We start from the raw sequence: 17,929 nt of genomic DNA, 5'->3' as shown, positions 1-17,929 counted from the left end.
TTAATGTTTTCAATTCAGTTTATTGAAGGCTTTGAGTACATGAAGGACTGGCTCTTGTAAACAGGTCTGCCCCTACCTTAAAACGTGGGACAAACAGGACTGCATGCTGCTGCACTTATGTATTTAGGCGTATGGACCATTTAGGCACATGGAGAAGAAAATGAAGATTATATTAGAGTCTGTATATGTGTGTATGTGTTATTTCTAAAGTATGGTATGCAATACATTATTATACTTCTTCTCCCTCAATTCCTTGTAGAGAAGTTATTGTTCGGACTCATTTATACAAAATTTGCATTGGTACTCCTGATTTTATTCACTTGAGTTGGGAAGCTGTAAAGCATTTACTTATGTGATATAAGTTATTTATTTATTGCAATATTTTTAGCAGTGTCCTTTAAGAGTTGGTAATGGTTGTATTAAATAAACTGGTGGATTATGTGATCAATTTACTTAATTTTGAAAAATTAGACTGGATTTTGAGTTATGTATCTCAAACCAACTGTTATTACTTTTTTTTTTTTCTGGTTTCTTAAAAGTATCTATTTCTTTTATATTTAACAATACAGTTATGGGCAGAGAACAAGATATATTTGAATTTATTTTATTAAAAATTTTGAATGAATATATTTGTGTGATTTGTGTGTGTGTAAAGCAGAGTCCAGCATACTCACGCTTGAGAAGAAAGCAGCAGTAGAATGTGTCAGCAAAACAACTGAGTAGGATACTGAATGTGAAAAACAGCCCTACAGTGCTGTATCTTCAGCATTACTTTTTCAAAACAGAGCTTACAAGTGTGTTAATAATTCTACTTGAAAGTACTAGAATACTTCAGAAAGGTGTATGAAGGGAAAAATGGAGCTGGAAGGGAGGAGACTTGTTTCTAATTTTTTTGGTAGATATTTCTAACCTTTTTTGAAAAGATTATTATTAAATATATTTCTTAATCAGCACACTATTTTGAGTATCTGACTAATGTGTTCCATATATCTGACTGGCTGTGTTCCCTGGTAGTCCATTTTTCTATGACTTTGAAGTGTCTATTTTCTGCTTTTAAAATACTAATGAATACACACATAATTTAAATATATTCTATATATGTAAGCTGTGAGAAGTTTTTCATTGCTATTGAAGAACATTTTCATTAGTCAATATGCTGGATTTGAGTTCATCTTCCATTTAAATTGTCTCTCCTTGAGAAGGTGAGCTTACTTCTTTTGAACCACTCTGTCACCACACTGAAGTTATCAGAATGTCAGCAATTAAATGTTAGGGAAGCTGGTGGTCATTAGTTCATGGTTTTATTTTCGATCTAGTTCTAGTTTTTTAGATTTCACAGCACAGCAATTGAACAGGTTTGTACACATCCTTTCTAGGAACTTTAGAAGTTATTATAAATTGATACAATTGCTTCAAAATCAATTTTAAAAGCTTTCTCTGTGTGGGGAAAAAAACCCACAAAACAACCATGTTAGAAAACATTTTTTGCAACTTCAAGATGTTTTTAGTGTAGTTTTTATTTGCAAGTGTAGATGATTATCCCAAATGTCAACTTTATTATACAGAGAGGCTTGAATGGAAGTGGATATAATTATTATTGCCATATTTCCTGAAAACCTGTTTCCTAGGAGTCTTGTAACTTTAGTTCTACCCAGTGAAACAGTTCCTTCTGTGAAGAATTGGTAATGCAGCCTTGGGTACTACTTTTTATTTTCTGTTCCAGCCATTCCAATATTATATATTCTGTTCTCAGCTATTTCCAATATCCTTAGATATAGAAGTGGAAAAGGTCTCTCCATTTCAGAACTCCTTCAGGTCAGAATCTCTTATCCATACTACCTCCTGAAAATCTCAGTTGATGGTTTGTTTCCAGTTATTAAACACTGTCTTTAAAATAGAGTTCAATTCCTTATCCTTACAATGGAAATTTCTGCTTGCTGTAATGGAGGCATTTGTTTATGCATTACGTATGTAGTTTGCAGTTACTTCACACAAAAACTTGTATTTGAATCTTCTTTTTAGACTGCTAAATTCCAGTGTCTGTATTGTTTTGTCTTATTCCCTCTGCATAGGAATGTAGAGATAACCTTGCATTCTGCAGCCTCTATCACATGTACAAAGCAAAAAGCTCCTGTACAATAATCTGTTTTAATACTGTACTAAATTGTGTGCCTGTGTGTTTAAAAAGAACAAATTATTCCATTATGAATATTAGCAGTTCTGCAAGGGAAAGCTTATAAACATAGGCTATGTGTACTTGAGGGTTACCCCTAAGAAAAGGGGCTCATTTAAGTGCCATCTTACCCTTCAAACGTCAAGCTGGATCCTCCTTCTGGGTACCTGACCCCTGCTCATGTTGTCTTCCCAGGGCTGGAGCACAGTCCTGTTTCTCAGTGTCTGGCTACATTAGGAATACAAGGCCAAACTCCAATTACTCCATTGTTATTTTTCCTAGCAGTTTAAGTGCAGAATACTGATATATCGAGAGTAAACTTAATACCTGCGTTCTTTAGTCCTAGCTCGACTTGACAGGAGCAAAAACGGTTTCCTCAAGTAGTGCTCTTGTGACCAAAAAGAAGCAAAGGGGGCAACCGTGCACGTCTGAGACTGCTGCATCGCCTCAGAGAGCTGCTGCTTGGTTGCATCGGCTCGTGTTTGTCATAAGGAAAGCTCAACTCCTGGGCTGAGGTTCACCCACAAGCATTTGAGAGAGAAAAGCGCCTTTAATTCTGCTTTTTCCCGCAGACCCGTTGTGAGGAGCGCTGACCGCAGCCTGTTAGGCTTCCTCACAGCACAGGCCGCCCGCACAGCTTCTGCTTTTCATCCCGCGCGCGGGAAGCTCGCGCCGCCCTCCGGCAAACTCCCATTGGTTGCTCTGCCTTCGTCCCCACCAATGATCGAGCTGGGGGTGGAGTCTCTGGGCAGGCGAGAGGGGCGGGCTGTGCTGCGCCTGCGCGGAGGTTGGCGCGGCGCGCGGGATTCGGTTGGGGTGCGCTGCGGGGCTGAGGTGAGGCTGGCTGCTGTGTAGCGGAGGGACTGCGGTGCTGGGCGGCGGGAGGGAGAAGGGAAAAGGCCTGCGTGCAATTTAAAAAGCACGCTGTAGTCCTCTATTTATCCGCGCTGACACGCGTTCTAGCAGTGGAGGTGGGTTTGTGCCGGTCTATTTCTTCATCAAGCACTGCGGTGGGTTTGGCAGCGTTAATTGTGCTTTCAGAAGACGATGACCGAGCCCTGTAATGCGGCGCTCAGGAGCGGGCTGAACAACAGGTACCGCGTGTTGGAGGTCCGCCTGGTGCGGCGGGACGGACGCGACCCTGAGAAGCACCTGGCAGTCAGCGCTTCCACATCGCCGGGAGATACGGAGCTGTGCGTCCTTCAGAACAGCTGGTGAGCGGTGCTTTGAGATTCTGCTGAGCTTCTGAAGCAGTTTATGCCCTTAAATATGAGGAGATATTATAAGCATCAAGTATAGCATGTCGGTGTAAAATATATCGGTTCTAAAATGGCTGAAAGGATAAATCTGTGATGACGAATCTGGAATGATTTGTAGTCATCAGGATTTCTCTTCATGTGGATTTGATCCGTGACCTAGTGCTCAGAATTAAAGTTTTGTCAGTAAAAAGCTCATAGTAACCTCAGGTTTTGAAGTATGTTGAATCTGTTAATTTCTTACATGTGGTATCCTGCGCTTGCAAATTGTTGTTGTTGAAATGTTTTGCTTTACAGGGAGTCTGTTCCAGTTGTTCCAGGAGACATTGTTCATTTAGAAGGGGACTGTAGCTCTGGTACCTGGATAATAAGTGAGCAGTCTGGATATCTCATTCTTTACCCAGATTTGCTGCTCTCTGGCACTACAATATCCAGTAGCATTCGATGTATGAGAAAAGCGGTGCTGAGTGAAAGGTTTAGGGTAAGTGTTAAAACACCTGATGTTGTAGCATTAATAAGTTAATGTTTCAGCTGAGAATGGTGGCTTAGCTCAATACTAAAACTGTTTGAAATGTGATATTGTAAAATGTCAGTAGCTAGTCATAATGTTTACAGAAAAAGAGCAATTCAGAGGGAAAACTTGCTTTTTGGACTACTTTTTTTTCCTTTTTTTGTTATGTTTGTTTTTCAGAATTTCAATTGAAATTATTCTGAGTTGTTAATACAGAAAATGGGGACAAAAATATGCTTCTCACTCTAGTTTTCTGGCAACTTCTTTTATACTCTACTTGTTCCTAGCCATGTTTTCTTGTGCGTAAGAAGTTTTTGCTAGATGTGCACCTCTTGTTGGCTATGTGAAAATGTAGTCTCATTTGGCTACTAAAAAGCTTCTGAAACATCAGCCATTTCAGCAAAGGCTTTTCTGGTACCCCATGAGAAGCATGTGTTAGCTCCAGATCTAGCTACTGTATGCCTGTACTGTAGTCAGGGTTGGTGTGGGCTAATTCTGGAATCTGTGCTGGAACTCAAAGAGAGAAAAGGTTTCTTGTGTTTGACCTTGCTGATACGTGAGCGGTAGAGTAGCAATGGCTGCCAGTTCCAGCTGAGGAAAACTAGACATGAGGAGCATGTAAATCCAGATGGGCAAGGGAAGTAGTAAACAGGCTGGCTGGGGAACTGTGACCAGAGCAAGAAATCGAAGTGCAGGATGTTCAGACTGAAAAGAGATGTCAACAGGAGGCCTTAATTAGAGAAATAACGGGAATAGGTTAATTGTTGGGAAGGGACACATATAGTCAGTGAATATAAAGATGTTATAATTATGAAATAAGCAAGAGAATTTGGCAGAGCAGATTATAATAACAAAAAGAAAATAGATAGAAAACTTACCCATGTCCTGGGCTTGCTGCAAAATGCCAGAGGAGGGATCTCCAGAAGAGATCTTTCCCCACTGGCAATCAGCTCTTAAACGGGTCTAGGAGAGATGGAGCCAGGATCCACCCTTCTGGCAGCACAGGAGAATTGCCTTCACCTATGCTCGCATGGCTGATTCACTGCTCACTTCAGGTGATCAATCAGAGGTTCAGGCTGTGATTCAGCAGTTCCCATACAGGACAACACAAAGGGTCCTGACTCTGATAACGCCACTCTTTGAGTTGTGTTCAGGTTCCACACCGCTGGTTCTGTGAAAGATACCATTAACTTCCAAACAAACTGATTATCTTTCCAGCTGTTTGGTAGGGGCTTATGCAAAAGTCATAATTTATCCATTCCTGGCAGTGAACTAGGTGGGTTTCTGAGCCACTCTGATGTTGGAATAATTTTATGTGAGTTCATAAAATGCAGGAAATTGCTTCAAATATGGATAATGTAAACATAGTATTTCTAGGATAGTAAAGATTGTTGCATTAGGAAATGCTGCTGTTAATGCTGTTCACAAGGAAAACCTTCTTGAAATACACTTTAAAATGTGAATTTGTTCCTTCTTTAATTGCTTAGGGATTGTATCCTAACAGTGGATTTGGAATAAAAATGGGAGGTAAAGCAATAGAAGAGACTCACTGCAGTTTGTCTGTATTTGCAGTCACATTTGAATCCATATTAATAAGTGAGATAAAAGATATAATAATTTTGCTATTAAAACAATTGAGATGTGTCACATGCAACAAATAAGCCCAGAAATTCTGTGGAAAATCTGCATGAAGTGAATATGAATCTTAAACCTTTTGTACTGTGCAATTGTATTGCAGGGCTCTGAGTGTGGTTCACGGCAAACACTCATTGGTACAATTCTTCATGAAATTTTCCAGCAATCCGTAACAAATAATTTGTCACCTGAAAAAGTGGAGGAACTAGCAAATAAAATTGTTTTTGGGCAGAAGTATCTCAGAGAAATGTAAGTACGTTGCAAGGATCTGGTTTTATATTTGGGAGATTAGATGCTTTAACAAATGGTTACTGTTATTAGGAGAGCATCTTACCAAACAATCTTAATGAAATTTTGGTATCTCTTATTTCCCTGCTCTATAATGTAATTTAATATGCCTGCCCTGCTGGAGTTAAATGGGAAATGTAGTTTATTTCTCTTAATGGGTGCTCAGCTGTAGTTTTATGAATTAATAGGGTGATGTGAATGTGTTGCTATCTGTGTTTTAAAGATGGTTCTTTAAACTTGGCAATTATTTCCATGAATGTGAAGTACTTTGGTACCAAAGGTGAAGCTAATTTTGCTATTGCCCTAATGTAAATGGCTTTGTTTTGTAGGTATCACTTAAAGCTGAAACAAACAGAGGTAATGCAGGAGATAGAAGAATATTTGCCTTCATTTTTTAAGTGGACAGAAGAGTTCATGCGCAATCCAGCTAACCAAAATCAAATGCAACTGAAACTGTAAGAATCCAAAATTAGAAATGATTCTAATTTGTGTATCTTATTTGGGACACTTTCAGTTTTTAGAAGAGAGCTTTTTATACTAATCTCTTAACTGACATGGAGCAATTAATTGCCTCGATACCTAAATAGCTAACACTGAGCTCCATATTTAGTTGCAATTATGAGTAGTGGGAAAGACATCAAGAATGATTATTACAAGGCTGAGGGAGGACTAACATAAAAATCACAGTGATGTTAAAATCATTGTGAGCAATGTGGTAGAGAGTAGATGCGTTAGTACTTAAACATCCTTGTTCTTTTAATCACCTGGCTAAGGTAGAAGTTGCTGTAAATATGACTAAAAACTGGAATATTAAACTACTATTCAGATGTAATAGTTTGTCAGCACACACATACTACAATGTGTTTTAATCTTGAAATATTAAGGAAAATCATTAACTTCCCCCTTCCTTTTGTTTCTTCCTAGGCCGAGTGAAGACAAAACAGCAGATTGCTCTTCTAAGGTAGAAATTGTAGATATCTTAGACGTTGAAGAGAACATTTGGTCTCCCAGGTTTGGATTGAAGGGAAAGATTGATGTTACAGCCAGGGTGAAAATCCATCGTCGGTGCGGCGTACAGTCCAGGATAATGCCATTAGAGCTCAAATCTGGCAAGGAATCAAACTCTATTGAGCACAGGAGTCAGGTACAAAAAGAAGTGTAATTTGACTACTGGTGGCTATAAGCAATCTGTCTTATTAGAATGACTGACTTTGTCTCAAGAATATGAAACATTTGGTTTGTATGTGATGTAATCTGGATTTATGGATGAGCAACCCTGGCATGCTCAAAGCTGATGATTTAAAAATTAGCTGAGGTGTTGGATATATGCTTATTTAAGTCTTTCAAACAGCTTTATGGCTTTTATCCTGAAAAACTGTTGATTAGTCTCTTCTTACTAAACATTTGAGTATTAGCTCGAGGCAAAGAGCTTGAAGAACTATAATTGTGCATCTTGACAGATAGCTGGTCTGAATGAGGGGCAGTCATGTACAGACTTTTGTTAAGGAAGATGCCTTTTAAGTCAAATGCTTGGTTAGGTGCTTATTAGTTATGCTTTCTAAATTATTTGTAATAGTAATGGCTACATAAATTATCTTATGAAGCTGTTTAAGTATTTACATGTACATGACACGCAGTATGTTTCATATAAAATGTTTGCAGGTTATCCTGTATACGTTGTTGAATTTAGAAAGGAGAATGGATCCTGAAGCTGGATTTCTTCTTTATCTTAAAACTGGTACTATGTATCCTGTTACTGGAACTCGCATGGATAGAAGAGGTGACGTTATCCTCCCGCCCTTGAAACCTACTTGATTTGTTTAATCATAATGAAGCATTTCAGTAATAGTTGAACTAGCAGGATTTTCTCTCATGGAGCAAGTTATACTTGGCTGTATCATTTGTTGTAATTTTATTTATTCTATGAAGTTGATGTTCAAAACTGAAATATGTTTTATTAATACTTCATTAGGACTTTGCTATATGAGTATCTACTTCTTAGCTGACTGAAGTGTGATGCCTGGTTTCTTTTGGACTAAGAATGATTAAAAGCTACACTTAAAGTATCAGCTTAGTTTGTTCTTTTCTTGACAGAATTAATAAAGCTAAGAAACCAGGTGGCCTTCTACTTAATGCACAGTATGTATAAATCTGCTGTGGGAAGACAGCAGTCACAGCTTGCTGCTTTGCCTCCTGTAATTGATGACAGTCAAACCTGTAAATACTGTTCCCAAATACACAATTGCTTTCTATATAGCAGGTAAGAAAAAAATCCCACCACCCTGGTTTGATACTTGTTTTTTAAATAAGAATAACTTCAGCCTTTGATACTATTATTTGACCTTTGTGATTTGATGGCTTATTATTTCTTCATGACAACTCTTGCACTCCCAAACAATGTTCCATAAACTCCAGCATAATAACTCTTACATTTTCTTTGATCTGACCATTTGTTTTTTCAGGTTGTAGGAATGAAATTTTGAGGGAATTGGCTTTGTGCATAAGTGTAATATGGTTTAGTAATTGCTTCATAAATCATTATAACATTCAGGTACTGCGGCATTATGTTATTCCTAAGTCACCAGCTGTTTGAACAACTTTTGAACTAACTTTTTTTTCACTTGGTTTGCATTTTTAAATGCACGATTATGTATAAATGCCTATTGATGCTTAATTCCAAGGTGAGTTGACTTGAAGTCTGCTTTTTTATTAACTGTTAAATCCCATTTGCTTAAGTAAGCACCACCATGGTATTCATATCTTACTAAAAAAGAAATAGAAGATGAAATGCTTAAATGTTTGCAGAATTATTCTTGGGAGGTTTTCAATTGGTCTTCTACTTATCTTTCCTAATTCAAAGTCATACAGATGATGTGAAGCTATTAAATGAGATTGTAGGAACAAAGGACATGTAATCAACTTTATTTCAGTGATGATAAGTGCTATATTTTTCAGTGTTTCAGTATAAACTTAAATTGGTCTCATGTACAAACTGACTTGCAGGAAATGTGGTGGAAGTTGATTCTTTCCTGTGCTTGGTTCTATTCCTAGAGCTGTAGAAGAAAGGATGGCTGGGGTGTCTTTTCCTCCTGCTATGATACCCATTATTGAAAAAGAGACACAGCACCTGAAACCTTCCCACTTAGAGTATTTCAGTCAGTGGTATCTGATGTTAACCTTGGAGATGCAAAGTGGAGACAGTAAAAAGGGGTATAAAAATATATGGATGATACCTTCTTTGGAAAGGTAAGATGAATTTCTAACCTGGTACAAATGAGTGCTTGGAAGCGAGGCATTGTTTTCCTCACAAGGGAACCTAGATGTTTTCTACTACATGTAGAAATAATCAGATGTACTTCTTGTAAAGTAGAGTTTGAGATGTGAGCTGATGAAATCATTAGCTTGCTACACTTACAGGTTATATATTTTTGATATATGTTTTTCTGTTGCTGTTAAGTCAGGCGTGGGAAGCAGTAAGTTAATTGCAGTCTCAGCCTTCAGAAGTAGAAATTGTATCATTTTGTTTCAGTTCCTGAAGGCTGACACAGGATGCTGGCTGTGAGTCCAGCTCACTGCACTGGTTTTCTGAGGGCTTTATTGACAAATAATGATGTATTTTGGGCTCTGCTCCTATGCTTGCCTGAGAATGTGGATAAACACTAAGGGTTTACACTCTTGCTGGCTGAAGTATTTTCTGTCTTATATCCCTGGACATAGTAGCTATGCAAAAATTAATGGGTGGTTTGTGGATCCATTTAAATGAGTTTGTTTATGTGGTGTTTTAGGTGAAACGAGCAATTTATTAAGCAAATATCAAACGTTTCAGTGAAGTGTATCCATATATTTTAGTGTTCAGTTTTTAACAAAGTTATCTGTAATTTTATTTTAGGTATCAGCTGAAGCAAGTATAAAGTGTTTGTATATCTTTACAATTCTTCTCTGGTCATAGAGGCTATTGAAAACTGACTAAATTTTTTTATTTCTTGCTTACATATATAAAATATTTGTCTTACTGTGGGGATCTTACACTGAAAAATTAATTTTTCTGTAATAACTTCACAGAGAGAAGGCTGGAGACTGTGTTGGAAACATGATCAGAATTGATCAAGTTCAGGAAGTTTCCGAAGGACAATATCTGCATTCTTTCCAACGTAAAAATGGTGTTGTACCTGGAGCAAACCTCTTGGTTGGTGATAGAATCGTTGTGAGTGGAGAAGAAAATGGTTTGCTTGGCTTGGCTACTGGCTACGTGAGAGAAATCAGTGCAACAACAATCTCCTGTTTGTTGGGCAGGTAATAGAATAAAAGGAAAAACATCTGCTTGGCAGCACTGTGATATGGGCTTCAAGAAAGGCACTCCCAGGCCTGAAAAAAGCTCTGAAATGGTCTGACTCTTCTTGCTTGGCTCATGGAGGCATATTCTAAAAATCACGACTGAAGGTGGCAGATCGGTGTCCCTATGCCTATGTTGACTGATTAAAAAACATACCTGCAAAGTGTATCTCCAACATAAGTTTCCATGGATACTCTGGTTGTTTTTGTCATTAGTAACTTTAATTATTCAGACTGTACTGCCTTGAAATGTGCCCTTATTAATGAGACTTTTATCATCAACTTACTGCTTGTAAGCAGAATTAATTTGTGCATCTTACTGTCATCCTTCAGGAATTTATCAAAGCTCCCTGAGAGTACCACTTTTAGGTTGGATCATGAAGAAGGAGACTGTGGTATAGGAGTTCCCTTTGAAAACCTCTCTAAACTGATGAAAGATTCCCCAGTCAGGTATGAAGAATCAAATTAATTTCACACTTTGAGTATTTTTAGGTATTTTCTCAATGAGAAACTCACGATTCTTGTATTTTTGCATCTGCAGTGAAAAGCTCCGCAACTTGATCATTGACTTCCACAAACCTCGTTTTATTCAGCATTTGAGCTCAGTCCTTCCTCCAGAAGCAAAGGAAGCTGTTGCAAGTATTTTAAAGGGTATTAAGGCTTTGTTTTTTTCCTCCTAAAGTCTTATGATTAATGGTATATTTCTATTGCCAAAGCATTTATCACAGTTGATACAAGCTCTCTTTTTCTACATCAGGGTCTAGTAGCAGTTTTTTGTTTAAAAATAAATTCTGGCATTACATGACTTTCTGTGACATTTCTTTCGTTACATTACATGTCTTTCTGTGATCAGTCGAACTACTTGGAAGATGTGACCAGATGTCTGCTTAGAATTTTGTTTTACTTTAATAGTTCCTGTAGCTTGCAGTTTTAGCATTCTCTAATTGTTACAAAATTGGAAACAAGGAAGACTTGGGATAGAGGAAGTGGACTTTGAGGCAGTGGAAGAAAGGAGATGGGCTTTGATGTAAACATTCACTTCTATAGGCTCTTCTATTGACTTGTTGACTACTCTGCAATATATGAAGCTTTGTGGCACTCCTGGTTTTGTTTTGTTTTGTTTTTGAACAGAGGATGTATATGATAGTGTCATAGTCAGTGAAAATAGCACTACTGCTGACTGAGATGTCTTTGAAAACATAACTCACTTGTCTTAAAACAAATAACTTCATATAAAAACTTTCTGAAAACTAGAAGATGCACCTTGTTGCTTGGAGGTCTGCTTCAAATAAGAATTTTGCCCAGCCTTCTAGCAAACCACTGAAAGGGGAAGGAAATGAGAGGAAGGTGTATGTGCTAGAACTGAAGAATGATGGATTAACAAATACTGGAAGACAGGGAGTAACAGTTCCTTCCCATACTTGCAAACAAAACCTGGCTTTCAGTAAGACACCAATAATTCTCCATGCTCCTTGATTGTTTGTTTGTTTGCTTTTGCTTGAGCTTTGCCTAATCCAAATAACCAGACTGTACTGCTCATCTGCATCAGACTGGGGAAACACAGCTCTGGTTTCTTCCTGTGGTGTTTTTTTTTTTTCTGAGCAAGATGATGCTGTCTGTGCAATTCAGTTTGCATGTTTGAATATGAAAATGGGTATGATGAAAAGAAAAATGGAAAATAGCAACAAGATATCAATCACATTTAGGCTATCAGAAAAAATAAACTGCAAAAGGTCACAAAACATCTTCAATGATGTGTTTCTGAGATAGCAGTACAGACCCTGTACTACTTGTCTGCATATTGCAAAGTTGAACATTATTGCTCTAGCAAGTATAATTATGAAGTGTAGACATTTTCTTGTTATTTTTTCTGCTTTAAAGGTCTGAATAAGCCTCAGAAACAGGCAATGAAACAAGTGTTGCTTTCAAAAGACTACACGCTTATTGTGGGTATGCCAGGAACAGGAAAAACAACTACAATATGCGCTCTGGTAAGATCCTGTGCTTTGATTTTGAAAAGATTTGTAAGATTTGGAGAGCATTAAACACGTTTTATGCTCTTCTCAAGTAATGGCCCTAACTTAGTGTACTGCTATTGGTGTAATTTCAAAGAAGGAAACTTTTTGTTTCAATTTAAGAACTTTTATTTGGTAGAACTGAAAATTTGCTCTGTGGAATAGGATTGTCTTTTGCTTCTATGGGAATATGTGAGAGGGAAAAAATTGAAGTAATACTTAATCACTTTGTGACATTTTAATGATACAGTTTTTGTCCCCAAATGCCAACAAGTCCTCAAGCCTTGAATTGCAGCTCAAAAAAAGGACTCTTTGGGGAAGTCTACAATTTGCCCAATGGGAGCTGTATAAACCCAAGGTGCTGAAGCTGTGTGGTCCAGTCACTGACCCTTCTGGCGAGTGGTTTTCTCTCCCCAGAAATGGGCTGCAGGAACTTACTGGGTTCAGGCCGTGGGCTGAGCTGTTCCTGAAAGAAGTGATATTTCACATCCAGTTGTTATCTTTCCTGAACGGGTGTTTTGTCTTCTGCCTCCTTTCATTTCCCTGCTGCATGAGAACTGGTGGGGCAAGAGGAAGATGAAGAGTGAGCAAGCTGCTGCTATTACTGGATCAGCTCATTCCACTGAATTTGATGTTAAACTCTCATGGGGAAAATTATTTCTAGAATTGGTCTGGAAGGCTTCTGCATACAGTATTGATATTCTTTGGCACACTGCCTTTTTAATGTAGTTTGCAAGCATGTGTAGATGTCCTTCTCTTACTCTTCTGTATCACGTGTAGTAAGCCTGCTGTCTAGGAGATGCGTCAGTTCTATTGCTCATATTCCCTTGATAATAGCACACTAGCTGATTTGGCTGGGAAGAATTATATTAATGAAGTCATACTTGCTGTTGGCTCCATCTGAAAACTTAGTGTTCCACCCCAGCCTTGGTCACGCTAAGTCTTTCTGTAAGCTAAATGCAATTTTTTTTTCCTCTTCTCCACTCACTAGGTGAGAATTCTCTCTGCTTGTGGCTTCAGTGTTCTTCTGACTAGTTTTACACACACTGCTGTGGACAATATCCTGCTGAAGCTAGCTAAATTCAAAGTAGGCTTCTTGCGTTTGGGAAGAGCTCAGAAGGTTCATCCAGATATACGGAAATTTACAGAAGAAGAAATTTGCAGGTCCAAATCAATTAAATCTGTAATGGATTTGGAAGAGCTCTACAACAGTCAGGTGAGAGAAGTGTTTCTGCAAGGCCTGCAGTGCATATTATGTTAGTATTCTGGTTGGTCAGATGCTGTAGAGTTAGGAACCCATCTCAAGAGTGTGTTACTGGCAGGAGAAATCTGTGCTGAAACAGATGCTCAATTCCTGCATCATTGCAATTTCATTACAGCCAAGAATGACTAATTCTAGTAGTCTAAAAGCTGAAAAGCATTTTTTATGTTTACACAAAATAACTGATAATTACATTTAATAATTCCCAAAGAGTTGGAGAAACAGGTGGTGGCAACTTCAAAGTAAATTAATTGAAAGAGTGAGATTTCAAGATTGCTAGACTTTAAGAATACAAGGTCAATATGTCTGCAGTGTGAATGGCATTGATTTAAAGGGCTAAAATTTATTGGTTTTATCTTTAGTTAATTTAAATGTTTTTGTTTTTTTTTTTTTTTTAACCAGAAAAATGTTCTGTGCAGGGATTGAAGCTTTCTCTTATTAGTGTGTCTTGATTTTTCAGCCAGTGGTAGCAACAGCCTGCATGGGCATAAATCACCCCATCTTTGTTCAGAAGCAGTTTGATTTCTGTATAGTTGATGAAGCTTCCCAGATAAGCCAGCCCATCTGTCTGGGGCCACTGTTCTGTTCCAAAAGGTTTGTGCTGGTGGGGGACCATCAGCAGCTGCCTCCACTTGTACAGAATTCAGAAGCAAGGTGAGATTTGCTGGACAAGTACCAGTAATATGAATTTTGGGAGGGCTTTTGCAGTATGTTGTCTGACATGCTTTTGTGAATTGTTTACTTTGTACTAGAGATCTTGGTATGAGTGAAAGTTTATTTAAAAGGCTGGAGCAAAACCAAAATGCTGTTGTCCAGTTGACTGTGCAATACAGAATGAACAGGTATGTTGGTATGTTAAACTTATTTGTTACAGTAGTTTTCCTTTGTTTTTTTTTTTAAACATGAGATTGAAATTACAAGATTTGATACCACTTCTTTCTTCTTCATCCTTAGTAAAATTATGTCACTGAGTAACAAGCTAGTGTATGAAGGCAAACTGGAATGTGGATCAGAGAAGGTGTCAAATGCCACTGCTAATTTGCCAAATCTAAAAATGCTGAAACTGGAGCTTGCAGATGCTTCAAAAATATGGTTGAAAGAAGTACTTGAGCCAGACAAACCTGTATGTTTTCTGAACACTGAAAAGGTCAAGTTCATTTATTTCTCTTCCATTTAAATTTTGTTATATGCTAGAAAATCCATCTCAAACGTAGAAGTCTGTCTTCAATATAAGATTCATGTATTACAGCAGTCAAGCAAAATGAAAAGAATCCTCACCACAAAAAGTCTATTTTTATTATATGTATTGTATAGATGTAAAATCAGATGATGGAGCCTTGACAGTTTCTTGAGGTGACTTGCTCTTACTAGAAATTTGGAGTTATGAAATGGCTGTTACTGGAAACAAATTCTGTCTAATTGTTTCAGCATGCTTTGTAAATGCTCTGAGGTTAATTTCTGATACAGGTACTCTGTAGAATTTAGCATTTACCCCTACCTTAAAATAAAAAGTAGCATAAACAGTGTATGATAGAGTGAGTTAAGGATGAGAATACAGTGCACCTTCAGAGATGCTCATTATTTCCCATTTATATTTTTAAAGGTCCCAGCACCAGAACACACAGAAAAAGGTGGTGTATGTAATGTGACAGAAGCCAAACTAGTGTTCTTCCTCACAACTTTATTCATTAAGGTATCTTTTACTTGAATGTTGCTTAAGAGGGAGTGTTCTGTAATTAATCTTACGTTGCTGTGGAAATTCTGACTATGTGTGTGTGGTTATTCTTGGTGGGATAACTGTGAGGGTAAATTCATGGTTGGCTTTGTGCTGCTACATAAGGGGTCTGAAGTCTGCATTCAATTCCCTGTCACATGCCTGGTTGGAGTTTGGGGTGAAATAAAAGCTGAGTGCTAAATTCTTTAAGAGATGAGGATGGGCTTTCTTGTGAGGGGGAGGGGAAGGGATTTGCCTTTCTCCCTTATTTCATAGAATCACAGAGTTGCACAGGTTGGAAAAGACCTAAAAAGATCACCAAGTCCAACTGCAACCTAACCACACTACCCTAACTCTAACCACCCACCGCTAAATTATGTCCCTGAGCACCACATCCAAACAGATTTTAATCACATTCAAGGATGGTGACTCAACCACCTCCCTGGGGAGCCTATTCCACTGCTTAACAACCCTTTCTGTAAAGAAGTTTTTCCTGATATCCAACCTAAACCTCCCCTAGAGCAACTTGAGGCCATAATCTAGTCAACTTGAGGAGTGCTGCAGACTAATGAATAGTTCTGCATATTGACTTCCCAGTCTGAAGAAGAAAGAAGAATGAGGATTTTGAGAATGCCTGTCTATGCTAGGTGAAGACAAAGCTTGGGATCTTGCAGTAATTAATATTTTCCTTGATTTATACCAATCTCATTTAGAGTTCCATTGATTTCTTACTTCAGAGATGATAGCTTGCAACACTATTTAAAAAAAAAATAATAATCCTACAGGCTTCTTCAGCTGGGGAAAAAAAAGAAAAACAAGTTAACTACAGTGACTGTTTTCTGTTTTTGCTTCACTTAGGCTGGCTGTAAGCCTTCAGACATTGGTATTATATCGCCATACAGACATCAGTTGAAAATAATCACTGATTTGATGGCAAGACTGAAGGAGAGCAGAGTGGAAGTCAACACTATAGACAAATACCAAGGAAGAGACAAAAGTATCATAATTGTGTCTTTTGTTAGGAACAGTAACGATGAAAATGTGAGTTGTTCATCCTAACCTGACTTTCATTCCACTTTAAAAACTATCCTGAACCTTAAACTTAGATACATTTTGAAAATTATCCACCTCTAATTCTGCAACTTACATGGGAAAAATAAAAGCAGATTGTTTATTTATCAGCTTGGTGCCCTCCTGAAGGATTGGAGACGACTCAATGTTGCTATCACAAGAGCCAAGCACAAACTCATCATGGTGGGCTGCGTTCCATCACTCCGCCGCTACCCTCCTTTGGAGAAGCTGCTCTGCCATCTGCAGTCTGAGGCAATGATATCCTTTTTCAATACTGTTTTGTGAAAGGGGGAAGGTAAGACTACTTTGGATAGGAGGTAAGAATGGGAAGACCTTTGATCGTTTAGATTATATTTGTAATGCTAATTGTCAGCATGGTATGCATGCATGCATGCATGGTCTGCGTGTGCCAGGAGCAGGCTTTGATGACAAGCTAATAGGCAGATCTAGGACTTCCATTCTGTCTTGAAAAGTAGAAATAAAACTCCATGGTGATTTGCAAATCAACTTTGATATAGCTTTTTATTTAAAATTTGATGAGTACATTTTTAATGCTTTTGCTTTCTGCATTTTCTTTTTCCTGATTGTCTTGGTTTCAGGGCATCTGATGACTATTTTTGGAAGAGCCATTTATTTAAATACCTATTGAGAGAATGCTTCAGGATTAAGGTTCCTAACTTAGAAAATTGTTTAACCTGTGACCTGTTCATCTTTTTCTTCATTCTCTCTGGCACTGTATCAAGTCTGTTCTTGTTTCAGCTCCTTACATCTCCTATTTAAATAGGAAAGTTAGCTGTTTTCTTTACAGATGACATCTGTACATACTCGTACACTTCCTGTTTGTTTTGTTTCTGAAAGCAGCACATCCCTAAGATGCTTACGAGCTACTTCCTTAACTTCCTACATCTTCAATCTTCCCGCAGGGGCTCATGAAGGTATCCACAAATGTAACATTTTATAATTGTGAAGACTGACTGTTTTAGAAGATATTTCTCATATATCTTGTTCTGGTGCTGCTGAATGTAAATTATTGCTTAGTGGAATGTGAGTGCTGACATGCACAGTTCAGTTTTGGCTTCATTCAGATTGAAATTATTTTCAATGATTTTAAATGTTTCTTTCAGTAAAAGTAACGATACACATTTCTTTAATAAACTGATTGTTGAGTTGGTCCTTTTAGAACCAGGGGACGTGTAACAAACCAGGAATGTAAAGTATTTTGTTCCTTCAGGTACTGTTTAGCTGTTTCTATGCTCATTTTTTATTTTGGTAAACACATTTCTGCTTATCCCCCCATCCATATAAGTTTGAGGAGGAGGCCTGGGCAGAGTTCAGTGCTGTACTGAGCCACTACTGAGTTCTCTGCGCTCAGTTTGATTTTACACATTAAAATGTAGGTCACATCCACTAATCCCATTTATTAACATTCCTAATTAAAATGCTGTGTTGTGTGGTTTGGGGAAAAAAGCCTCATGGTCTTTGATTTTTGTTTTTAAGTACAGAACATTTTAATTTTTATATATATAATGTAATGAATCTCTCAGCTGAAGCTCCCTTGCTTATTTCTGTAATCCCTTGGTTTTTCCATGCAAGTGGGACAAGGGTGATACGGATGTACTGAACTCCTTTTTCTGAGCAGGTCGAGGGAAAGAAAGGAACTGGACCAGCTCTCC

General features: G+C 37.9%; 1 protein-coding gene across 2 annotated transcripts; it reads left to right on the top strand.

Moving 5' to 3' along the window:
- The first annotated feature begins 2,961 nt into the window (after positions 1-2,961).
- On the top strand, positions 2,962-17,710 carry DNA2 (DNA replication helicase/nuclease 2). Of its 2 annotated transcripts, XM_042863132.1 has the most exons (21): positions 2,962-3,007; positions 3,215-3,387; positions 3,727-3,910; positions 5,679-5,824; positions 6,193-6,318; positions 6,788-7,007; positions 7,526-7,643; positions 7,958-8,123; positions 8,915-9,109; positions 9,926-10,156; positions 10,529-10,645; positions 10,737-10,846; positions 12,077-12,186; positions 13,202-13,426; positions 13,932-14,125; positions 14,224-14,313; positions 14,426-14,618; positions 15,075-15,164; positions 16,044-16,226; positions 16,368-16,514; positions 17,161-17,710. In XM_042863132.1, the coding sequence occupies exons 2-21, from the start codon at positions 3,221-3,223 to the stop codon at positions 17,215-17,217; spliced, it is 3,069 nt and encodes a 1,022-aa protein (XP_042719066.1). In that variant the 5' UTR covers positions 2,962-3,007; positions 3,215-3,220; the 3' UTR covers positions 17,218-17,710. The 2 variants fall into 2 exon arrangements, with proteins under 2 accessions (XP_042719066.1, XP_042719067.1); XM_042863133.1 differs by lacking the exon at positions 2,962-3,007 and having other exon boundaries at positions 3,131-3,387.
- The last annotated feature ends 219 nt before the right edge of the window (positions 17,711-17,929 follow it).

Source organism: Lagopus leucura, unplaced genomic scaffold (assembly GCF_019238085.1).
Source record: "Lagopus leucura isolate 7727_CA_CO unplaced genomic scaffold, USGS_WTPT01 Super-Scaffold_739, whole genome shotgun sequence".
In the NCBI taxonomy this organism is placed as follows: domain Eukaryota; kingdom Metazoa; phylum Chordata; class Aves; order Galliformes; family Phasianidae; genus Lagopus; species Lagopus leucura.
Note: the sequence above shows the minus strand (reverse complement) of the source record. Positions and strands in the feature narration are given on the sequence as shown.

Excerpts from the sequence above, each read along its gene's own strand:
- DNA2 (XM_042863132.1), top strand. The coding sequence starts at position 3,221 with ATGACCGAGCCCTGTAATGCGGCGCTCAGGAGCGGGCTGAACAACAGG. Across the intron at positions 7,008-7,525 it reads CTATTGAGCACAGGAGTCAG|GTTATCCTGTATACGTTGTT; the intron begins GTACAAAAAGAA and ends AAATGTTTGCAG. Across the intron at positions 16,227-16,367 it reads GGAACAGTAACGATGAAAAT|CTTGGTGCCCTCCTGAAGGA; the intron begins GTGAGTTGTTCA and ends TTTATTTATCAG.